General features: G+C 35.8%; 1 protein-coding gene across 2 annotated transcripts; it reads left to right on the top strand.

Moving 5' to 3' along the window:
* The first annotated feature begins 3,971 nt into the window (after nt 1-3,971).
* Nucleotides 3,972-11,354, top strand: LOC107921999 (probable galactinol--sucrose galactosyltransferase 2). Of its 2 annotated transcripts, none has more exons than XM_016851807.2 (14): nt 3,972-4,203; nt 5,889-6,095; nt 6,825-7,060; nt 7,368-7,458; nt 7,676-7,724; nt 7,868-7,959; nt 8,071-8,178; nt 8,455-8,577; nt 9,070-9,622; nt 9,746-9,813; nt 9,909-10,043; nt 10,128-10,345; nt 10,436-10,524; nt 10,608-11,354. In XM_016851807.2, exons 2-14 carry the CDS (start codon nt 5,905-5,907, stop codon nt 10,968-10,970), a joined length of 2,316 nt encoding a protein of 771 aa, XP_016707296.1. In that variant the 5' UTR covers nt 3,972-4,203; nt 5,889-5,904; the 3' UTR covers nt 10,971-11,354. The 2 variants fall into 2 exon arrangements, with proteins under 2 accessions (XP_016707296.1, XP_016707297.1); XM_016851808.2 differs by having other exon boundaries at nt 3,983-4,203; nt 5,882-6,095.
* Nucleotides 11,355-11,754: the final 400 nt, after the last annotated feature.

Below are 11,754 nucleotides of genomic sequence, written 5' to 3'. Positions count from 1 at the left end.
ATTCAACAAATAATTAATTTCAAAACACAACTTTTAATAAATATGAAAATTCCATCATAATAAAAAGAATTTAATAAAAATTTGAACATGGAGTACATTAATTCATATTCCACTTGATTAAGATGATTGTCCAATATGGTAGGTTCGATGCGGGTATTTAGCCTGATTATGACCAGTTGTTCTGTGCACACCAGAAAGTTTGGGGTCAATTTTCTCCTTCATGTCCATTTCACCATGGATCTTGGTGACCTGTGGGCGATCTTTTGGCTTCCTACGTAACTCCTTCTCTAGGACAAGCTCGAACGTCGACGGAGGCACTTTCTATGTATACAAATCACGCAAGACGGAAAACTCGTTTCCCCAAATGCACAATGTGTGTTCAAGAGTGTACACCTTATTGATATATTGTTCAATATTGATCAAGACATGAGCATAAACTGCAACTATGTGCATACAAGGGTAATGAAGTGTTTGGAAATTTTCGCAATTGTATTGTTTGTTTTAGAGATCAACTTCATAGGACCTAGGTGGGATAGCGGGCTGCCGACCGATGGACTCCACAATTTGAAAAGTTTCTAACTGTCAAGAATATGTTTCTACATTCATCATCCTCGATCTTTGATGGTTCGAATTCATTGCCTTCATGACCTCCTTAATAAACACATGTCCTGCATCCATCTGGTTTACTTGTTTCAACCCTATTCTTGGTGTCAAAGTTGCTAGCCTGTAGAACGTAGCTGAGAAACCAGATGAAATTGGAAGATGTCATGTTCGCTTTAAGATGGAGTTAATTGCTTTTGCCAAGTTAATGGCCATATGACCATATTCAGACCTGTCATCGAAACTTTAAGCCTATTATAACAGCCCCATGATACCCAACCACTTTAAAAAATGAGTATTCATTTCACTATGCATATGGCCCTCAAGCCTGGTTAGCCTTTGCCTGAAACAATATTCTAGCTCGTATGTTGTGCATGTATTCCGAAAAGACATATTACCTTTTCGAATTAATTTGTGAAAATATTCAAAACATTTAAAAAATATGTTGAAATCAAAATTTACCCATGTTCACTACTTGTTTCCGCTAGTTTGCATTCTTGTAGTTTTGGTGACAATTAGAAGTGATGTGCCAGATAAGTAAACAAATCTCCACAGAACATTGAAATGCCTAATTGCGACAATTAGTCCCTTCGATCTATCGAATACGATGGAAATATTATTGTCCCTAACAACATACATTTGCAAGTTAGTTAGAAAGAATTCTCATGATTCCATGTTCTTTGACTCCACAATGACAAACGCTATCGGAAGCAAGTTTTAGTTCTTGTTTGGAGCAACCAAAATAAATAAGATCTATGTATATTTTTCATATAGCTAGGTTTCATCAACATGCACAAGCCACTTGCAGTGGGGAAATGTCCGCACACATAGATCGAACATCTAGAACATTTGGTGGAAAATTATTCTTCTCGGTTAAAGTTGGTTGTCCAGGCTGCAATAAAATCGTATCTACAACTCAATGACAGTTCGTGGCACAAACTCCCGCGTAGCAATTATCCAACCCTATAGTTCATTGTATGACACATCTCAATCTTCATACAATTGCTCTATGACCATATGTAAAATATCTATGCTTTTCAGTATGACACACGGTATTAGATCGTTCTTACATTTCGGCAATTAGTATCGAAACAGGAATGGTTGGCATGTCCTTGACCATTTGCATGATGTAGGTACAGATAATTTTGACATCAAGTTTGAGGTGATCTTGCGTCATGTGTAGAAGTGCATGTGTGAGGTTTAACAAATTTGTAGATGTCTTTGTATTGTTACATTTGGATAAATGCGGCTTGTACTCGCCAATTGCACCCTTCTACCGACCTTTGACACTCACCAACATACAATGTCGGTTTAGACATGGCGACTTTATAATCAATTGACATATTCATACTATACCGCTTAATGGAAAATACACAATCTTCCTTGGTTACAAATTTTTGGCCAACAAACAACTCCTTACATTCGAGATCTATGGCTGATCGGTGGGCAGATAATATATCAGGGTACTCTGAAAACTTAGATGTATACGCCACATCGTGATTTACGATCGACATGTGGGCCCTAGGATCATTGAGCATGACAATGCCTCAACTTGGGTTCCTAGCTGAAGAAGCGTAAATATTTTTATCATCATTCGTACCTTCATTGTTGATATCATCTGGGACCTCGTCTAAATCAAGATCACTATAATATTTAACCTTGTGATCAGAAGACTATTATTATTACATCCATCTTCACCATCTGCATCGGTCTCAATCACTATCGGATGTATTTGTAAATGAAGACCTGGGTTAAGGTTCTCAAACAGATGTGGAGAATTAAGATCGATGCCAAACCCATGTACAGTCGTTTGCCTATCAACGAATGTTCTCGTAACCTCCATACACGAATCTTGAACTTCATGTCTTCACTTAATGAAGTGAAATCTTCACTTGGCTCTACATCAGCTAACTCAGCAAACAACTGAATCGGTTCAATGTGGCCAATCTGATTCCGGTAATAAAGTGTGACCATTGTCTTTATGTCTTCACCGTTTACAAATCCCACCAGTCTACAAATTCCATTTTGGTAAATTTGATGCGATTTGTCGAAACTGGGACTTTGTAGAATGGTTTTGAGATTCTCTTCCCACAATGTTTAATAATTTTTGAACTGATCCGTTCTTTCATATTATCAACCGACACATTTTTATTAAATCTCATTACTATTTTTTGGTGACATTCAAATATAAAACCAACTGTTGTTAAAATTACTCCATCGAAATAAACGCATACGAAGAATTGATTATCTATCTTCAATACTAAATCTATAAAAATATTTAAACATAATTAAATTTCTTAATAATTTTTTTCAAAAACAAAACAAGATTCTACTCATAAAATATAATAACAAAAATTAATCACTGTACAAACCTTACAAATATTTCTGACTTTGCTTCTTTGTTTTCTCCTATTTTACAAAAAAAATTTCCTTTTCTTTCTTCTTATCTGTTAGCTGCTACAACCATTCAACCAAACACAAAAAACACTATAACAATTCAACAGATCAAAACACAAAATTTTTTTACAGCACTTCATACAAATTATTATAACTGTTCAACTCAAATATATAAGGGTTTGGTGCCGCCTGACAACCTTCCTCCTCCAACTGGTGCCACCTGACACATGCCTTCCAAGCTTGGTGCCGCCAGTTTAGCACCCTCCACTCCTTTTTACCCGTGTTTTGTCCCGTAATTTTTTTTTATATACCGGTATCACCGTATAACGTTTTTTCACCGTTAGAAATTATTTTTTTAAAACATATCATGAGCTAATGATGGAGGTATGATTGAGAATAAAAATGGGTGATGCTGCCACCCCTTATCCCTCCACCTCCTAGCATTGTTAATTTCACCCTATTTTGGTAAATGATGTCACTAGGATATTATTTTAGTATTTAATTAGTTTTTAGTATTATCAAGGTAACCATTAATAGCATTACGAGAAATAGTATTAGAATACAAATTAAATAAATTATCCTTTGAATGATTGAATTGCTTAGTAAATTGAAATTAAAAAAAAAAGAAACAAATTAAAATTAACAAAAACAAGTAACATACGGATCCACAAATAATCAAATTCATGTTTTAATAGAAATTACAACCCCCTTTCATTTCCACCGCTCTTTATATTTGCTATTCAGAGATACCTTCTGTCACTCAGCCACGGATTGCTCAGCAACAGTTAGCAATAAACCCACCCAAAATATCTAATATGTTTATTATTATTTTATTCATTAAAAAAATTGTAAAACAAAAACAAAACATTTCTAAAAGAATGGCACAAAAAATCCACGTGGCAGTACACCAATCATCCCGTAATAGAAGTTGCTCGATATTTAACCCCCAGAAATTGTTGCTATATAAACCCAGCTTCTTCACCGTCATTACTCGCATCCGTCGTCTGAAAGAGGAAAACAAAGCCATTTTTAGTGGTTTCGCTCTCTCTCCCTCTCTCTAAAGAAGAGGCATTCCCTTCGTCGGAGTGCGCTTCTGCTGAGTGTTTCTTTCGTTTTCTTTTGTTTAAAGTTTTGGAGTAAAGAGTGTTTCAAGCTTTTTAGTCATATTGGCTGCTTAACGACCCAAGGTAGCCTCGCCGGATATAGGTGAGTTCATTTTGGGGTTCTCAGCCGTCAACTGTGAAATTAAATAGTGGTTTTCGGTGGATTCTCTTTTTAGAGTAATATTTGTTTCCCTTTTGGATGACTTGTTGTTGTTTCCGTGGTGATCATGAAATGAGACGTGATTTGGATTTGGATTTTGGAGTTTCTATGATCTGAAATCTTTTAGAACTTTTTGTTTGTTAATTTTGGAAGTTTTATGGATTTGTTATTTAAATTGTATTTTACTTTATTTCTTTTTTTTAAGTACTGTTTTTCCTCTCTGCGATTTGTTTCTGGTTTCGTGGTATTATGATCATGAAATGAGACGTGATTTGGAGTTTTTATGATCTGATTTTTTTTTTAAAATTTCCTGTTTGTTAATTCTGAGATTTTGATCGATTTATGAAGCTTCTGCTTTCCATGACTATGGATTATGGTATGGAGTAGATCTGCGCTTGACGAAGAACGTAATTATAACAATAAAATCTTATTTACGTAAGAGTTAAGATCACGACGATAAATCCCTCGAATTACTTGGTTATGAATTATGATTTTGCTCTTACGGTGACAAATTTTTTTTTTTTTTATAAATATCTGTTTAATTGAAAATTCATCGTCGTTTAAAATTTTGCCAACTTTTTATAATCCTCTGTTTAACTAAAAAAAGTTCGTGTTTTCTTTTTCACGTTTTTTCTTCCGCTTTATTAATCGTGAAGATCTTTTAGATTATTGGACCTGCTTTTCTCGTGTATCCGTCCAAACTTGCTCTAACTAAGTATACACTTTTTCTTTTCTTTTCTTTTTTCTTAGAATTTTTTTTTTCGAAAGTAGAAAATTAAGAATTTGTTTATTTTTCTAATAAAAAGAGGAGCTTTGCTTATAGTCTGAACAGATCATTGTGGTCCGCTGGCTGCCTTCTCTTTTTCATATTTATTTTTTTCCGTTGATGATCTTCAAGTAAACCACCTGAAAGTTACTTGATTATAAAAAATAGTTCGTATATTCCTTCAAAAAAAAAAAAACCCCCAAAAGTAGTTTACAATCCCAATTTAGCGACGAACTGTAGCTTAAATCACAGTAAATAAATAAATTTGAACAGTTGCTTTCTTTTTCCTTCATACCTTGACCATTCCAAATTTTTCTTCATGGACATAATATTTTATCCCAATAAACAAAGAAAAAAAAGAGGAAAAAAAACAGAGCTGGTTTTCTGTATCGATAAAAAAATGCTTTTTAATATTTTACACAATTTTTTCTTTTTCAGAATTTTTTTTCTTTCTTTATAAGTTTTTGGTGGGTTCAAAATGCCATGATTATTCAGCGGATAGGTGAGAAAGTGTTAAGGACAACATCAGTGAAGCAATTGGGGTGGTTTCTCCCTTCAGGGAAATCTCATGGCACTGGAAATGTTCCTTACAAAAGCCTAAACTTTCCAAGATATTTTAAACCCATAGGTCAAAATTTTAGACCCTACCCCTTACCCATTTTTATTTTGCTGTATTCGTCTTCTGCAAATAGGTGATCTTTAAATTTTTGTTTTTGTTATCTAGTATAATTCTTAATTAATTTTATTGAAACTCTGTTTCTAAACTTAATGTAAACATCTTTTAACTTTTTTTTTTGTTCTTATATGTCTGTTCTGTGAGTTGTCATTGATGTCGTTTGTTGTGTTGTCTGACAATTATCAGGTGCTCATCATAAAAAATGACTGTCACGCCAGGAATTTCCATCAACGATGGGAACCTTGTGGTTCATGGGAAGACCATCCTCACTGGAATGCCTGATAACATAGTTTTGACCCCAGGATCCGGTGTCGGGCTTGTTGCTGGTGCTTTTATAGGTGCTACTGCTTCGGATTGCAAAAGCCTTCATGTCTTTCCAATAGGTGTTTTAGAGTAAGCACATTCTCCTTTGAAAACTCTATTATCCTCCAATTTTAACATTCATGTACCTTCTTTTTCTTAACTAGAATTGATGTTATTTCATCATATTCTGTTTGGTGATTGCATCATTGTGTGAAAATTTATTTATGGATTGGGAGTTTGAGATTTAGCAACTCAATGGATTTTCATTTTATAATTTGGTTGTTTCATTTAAAAAAAAAAATTTAACAGATAGCATTAGCTATAAAGTACTATTAGTTGTCAAGAAAGAGATGGTTGGTTCCTATTCTTATGACTAACAGTATCAAGCGTCTTATGTTACTGACTGTTGCCTTAAGATTCTACATCATCCTTTTACTTTATTTTTTGAACGCTTTTGATCAGTTTACACCTTTAGAAAAAGGTTCATTTAGGTTAATTTGTTTCCTAGTTAACTTGGAAAGAATCGGATTATATGACTATGCAGTAAATAGGAGTCTAGACTTTAAGAACATTTTTAAAATGTTGATTCAAATATATTTATTAGCATACTTCATGCTTAAATCTATTTTAAATTACTTTTAATGTACATGTTCTTTGGATTATCCGAATGCTTTGCTTATTCCTAATTGTTAGCTGGGACTGTTGTTTTCCTTACATTTACTTGTGATACTTGAGGATTATAATACCAGTAAGTTCTAGATGATTGTGGTGTGGAGGAGTACCCAAAGTCATGACTTGGTACTTATTTTTCTCTAACAGGGGCCTCCGGTTTATGTGCTGTTTCCGTTTCAAACTATGGTGGATGACTCAGAGAATGGGAACATGCGGGAAAGATGTCCCTTTGGAGACTCAATTCATGCTCGTAGAGAGCAAGGAAGAAGATGATCCTAATGCCCCAACGATCTACACTGTTTTCCTCCCTCTCCTTGAAGGCCAGTTCCGTGCTGTTCTTCAAGGCAATGACAAGAATGAGCTTGAAATATGCCTTGAGAGTGGTGAGTAGCTTATGGCACTCAAAAGCATGTGGCATTTTCTGTATGTCTATCATTTAATTGCATAAGGCGAACCTTCAGTCCCATCTTTTTGGCCATTAATGAAGGAAGCAAACCATATGAAATCATCAATCATGGGGTGGAGTTGTCATTAGTGTGAACAACCACGGTGGAGAAACCATGAATGACCGCCATCCCAATAAATCAAGATTAATGGCATATATAACATTTTTGCGAAGAAAATAAGTTGAAAAGGATGGAGTTCGAAAGAACCGAAACGACTTCTTTTCGGTGTGATTTGGTTTTGCAGGTGATAACACTGTTGAAACAAATCGAGGCCTTTACCTTGTCTACATGCATGCTGGGACCAATCCATTTGAAGTTATCAACCAGGCTGTAAAGTGAGTAGAGATGCTTTTTTCATGCAATTTTTTTTTCTCTTTCTTTTGTCCTTAATACATAGTCATTGTTTTCTTTTTCCTTATAATGTTGTTATCCATATTTCTTTCTCTGGAAACTATTTATAAATTACAGTAATATATCAAGACTTATATTTGATTTCCTGAATGTATTTTGTTTCTTATGGTTTATTAATGAGCACTTTCATGAACCAATCAGGGCTTTGGAGAAGCACATGCAAACTTTCCTTCATCGAGAGAAGAAGAAGGTATAGTTACTTGCGAGAATGTTTACCTCACCTGCTAATTATTTTATTTTATAAAAAAATTATTTTACTTCTAATTGGTTTGTGACAAAGCTAAGATTATCTTTACGGATCTTTTCTAACATTTTTATGTTGGTTGTGAGTAGTTGCCTTCATTTCTTGATTGGTTTGGCTGGTGCACCTGGGATGCTTTCTACACTGATGTCACTGCAGAGGGTGTTAAGGAAGGCCTCAAAAGGTAGTAGAAAATTATGGCAATATGAGCAATTGGTTAGCTGTATAGATGGAAAGAAAATGCTATGATGGTAAAAATATGATCGTCACTAAATTCTTTTTATTTTAATTGCAGTCTATCAGAGGGAGGGACTCCACCTCGATTTTTGATCATAGATGATGGTTGGCAGCAGATTGAAAGTAAGCCCAAGGAGAGTGATTGTGTTGTACAAGAAGGGGCGCAGTAAGATCTCTCTCTCTCTCTCTCACACACACACACCCAAAACTCTGCTGAGGCTCTTGGAGTTTAGCTCAGTATTAGTACTTAGTACTTAAATGAATGAGTGAATCAGATGGACTAAAACCAACCTACAGATGGCATTTTTTGTCTTCTTTTTCCATCACATTTAAGCTCTTCCACCTTAATTTGATTATTTCTTTTTCTATATGAAGGTCTTGCACATTTAACAATTTATTACTAAAATTGGATATAGATATGATGCCCCATTATTTCTTGCAGGTTTGCGAGTAGGTTGACTGGGATTAAAGAGAATGCAAAGTTCAAAAAGAATGACCAAAACAACGAACAGATCTCTGGCCTAAAACATGTTGTAGACGAGGCCAAGCAGCATCATAATGTGAAGTAAGCAGTCCATGTTATTCAGGTTCTTTGTGTTTATCAGTTGGTTGTGGTGCATTCTGATATGAACGCTCTTATGAGAGCAAAAAGACAATCATTTACATTATGATTAATTGACCAATTTTTATAGATCCTACTTTTTAGCCAACTTTAGATTTTCTTATTACTAGCCACAGTTCTGAGATTGTTGTGTTTTACTCTAGAACTGCAATGACAAGTGGATCTATATTCTGGTTTAAGAATACACTTTGCAAATCCACACTGTAACACTCTCAGCTAGAAAGAAAATGTCAAAGTTGGACTTGACGCACGTTGGACTACACATTTATTCATCATAGACATGAAAACATAAAATTGTGCCAATTTGACCCTAAATCCTTCCATTTATGTGATATACGATTGATCTTATTTTTGATAGTTTGCATTCTTCAATTACTCTCTAAATAATGTTTATTTCTATTTCAAATGACGTTTTGGCTCTACTTCTTGGCGTAGGAATGTGTATGTGTGGCATGCTTTGGCTGGCTATTGGGGTGGAGTCAAACCTGCAGCTGCTGGTATGGAACATTATGATACAGCATTGGCATATCCTGTTCAGTCCCCAGGTGTGATGGGCAACCAGCCGGATATAGTTATGGACAGCCTTGCTGTTCATGGCCTTGGTTTGGTGCATCCGAAGAAGGTTTTCAACTTCTACAATGAGCTTCATGCCTACCTGGCTTCATGTGGAGTTGATGGTGTGAAGGTCGATGTGCAAAACATCATCGAGACACTTGGTGCTGGACACGGTGGTAGAGTATCTCTTACCCGCAGTTACGTTCAGGCCCTTGAAGCGTCAATTTCCCGAAACTTCCCGGACAATGGATGCATAGCATGCATGTGCCATAACACTGATGGAATCTACAGCACCAAGCAGACCGCTGTTGTTAGAGCTTCTGATGACTTTTATCCTCGTGACCCTGCTTCACATACTATCCACATTTCCTCAGTGGCTTACAACACTCTTTTCCTCGGAGAATTTATGCAACCTGATTGGGATATGTTCCATGTAAGTCAAAATTACTGAACTTATTTATTTCCTATGATAATTGAAGTTACTGTCATATTCAGTAATGAAAGGTTCAAAACGGGATGGTTCATCTGGTACTGATGACTAATCACTGGTCTGCAGAGCTTACACCCAGCTGCAGATTACCATGCTGCTGCTCGTGCTGTTGGTGGATGTGCTATCTATGTCAGGTATTGTTTTGCTAAAGTCCATTTTTATTTTTACTAATCATAATGATTGTGGAATCTTCTAACGCGACATTTTGTATTCGTGGTGTTTTATGCAGTGATAAGCCTGGCAACCACAATTTCGAGCTCCTGAAGAAGCTGGTCCTTCCTGATGGATCAGTTCTCCGCACCCAATTGCCTGGCAGGCCTACCGTTGACTGTCTTTTCGCTGATCCGGCTAGAGACGGGATTAGGTCTGTAGCATCCTTTCTCATTGCTTGCTGCACATCATAATCTTTTATCGTGCAGTTTTACCCACAGAGAATCCTATTTTGCAGCTTACTCAAGATTTGGAATGTAAACAAGTGTTCCGGTGTGGTTGGTGCTTTTAACTGCCAAGGTGCTGGTTGGTGCAAGGTCACCAAGAAAACCCGAATTCATGATGCATCACCTGGTACACTTACAGGTTCTGTTTGTGCCAACGATGTTGATTCGATCGCTCAGGTTGCCGGTGCGGACTGGAACGGGGAGAGTGTGGTTTATGCTCATAGATCAGGTACATTTTGTCTGCTTAGATGTCAGGTGACGAGTGCCAATTGGATTTATTTTGATGTAAAATGTTAAAAAAATGCCTTTTGAGTTTCAGGAGAGCTGGTACGGTTACCTAAAGGTGCTTCAGTGCCGGTAACACTTAAGGTTCTCGAGTATGAACTATTCCACTTCTGTCCCGTCAAGGTTAGTTTCTTTCCTTCATTTTAGGCTACTTTTTTGTAATTTAACTACGGTGGCTTATTGAATGCCTTTTTCCTATGGTGCAGGAAATTTCCAACACCATTTCATTTGCACCAATCGGCCTTCTTGACATGTTCAACAGCAGCGGTGCCGTGGAGAAGTTCGAAGTACAAATGACATCCAATGAGAAACTGCAGTTCTTTGATGGCGAGGTTTCCTCGGAGTTGACAACTTCACTCAGCAACAACCGGAATCCAACAGCAGCGATCAGTCTCAAAGTCCGGGGTTGTGGGAGGTTTGGTGCATACTCATCTCAGCATCCGTTGAAGTGTTGTGTGGACAATGCCGACACTCACTTCAACTATGACTCAGCCACCGGATTGGTGACACTTACATTGCCAGTGCCATCGGAGGAGATGTACAGATGGCACGTAGAAATTCAAGTCTAAGTTTAGCTTCAGGTTATTTTATTAGGCCATCATATTAAAAGTCATTATTGTATTGAGGGAGATTTCATGGCTTTCTAGTCTAGTCTAGTCTAGTGGTAATACGTAATTGGGGTCCTCTACCGTGCTGTAGCTACTTTCTCTTAAATAAAATTGCCTCTCTCTCGAAAATTCGTTGTGTTCTTTGTCTTAAACTATGAAAAAAAAAAAACAATCATGACAGAATATGATGCAAAAACAACAATAGGTCTAATGTTAGATGTAAAAGGTGTGATTTTAGTGCAAAACCCTCGCTTCATCTTTCATGGTCTTCTTCCCTGCAGTCTTACTTCCTGTAAATTTTTGTTGGTACTTATTAATTAAATCATTGATGTAGTTGGCAGTCTACTCTTATTCAACTTTTATTACTTATGCTACCATATTTCGAATTTGTTTCTTCTACTTGAAAAATGAGTAAAATAATTCCTTTCGTGAAGGGAAATAAAATAACCCATTTACTAAAATTTTCATCCATTTTGTGGTTTAGTGCTCATGTGAAATTTTAAGATGTTCTACATTAAGTGACATGTTAATGATGAGTATGATTTAAAACTATATTTTTTGGGATAAATCTTAAAATTATATATGAACTTTGGTTTAATGTGTAATTTTATACACATTTGAAATTTAAGCAATTTTATATATTAAAATTTTGATTTGGTGGAATTTTCATACATTATTAATACAATTATTGATATAACATTATTTTTGTTTATATATTGTATATACAAACAATTATATTTATCTA

The sequence above is a fragment of the Gossypium hirsutum genome, chromosome D01 (genome assembly GCF_007990345.1).
Source record: "Gossypium hirsutum isolate 1008001.06 chromosome D01, Gossypium_hirsutum_v2.1, whole genome shotgun sequence".
In the NCBI taxonomy this organism is placed as follows: domain Eukaryota; kingdom Viridiplantae; phylum Streptophyta; class Magnoliopsida; order Malvales; family Malvaceae; genus Gossypium; species Gossypium hirsutum.
This window is presented reverse-complemented; position numbering and strand designations above follow the sequence as displayed.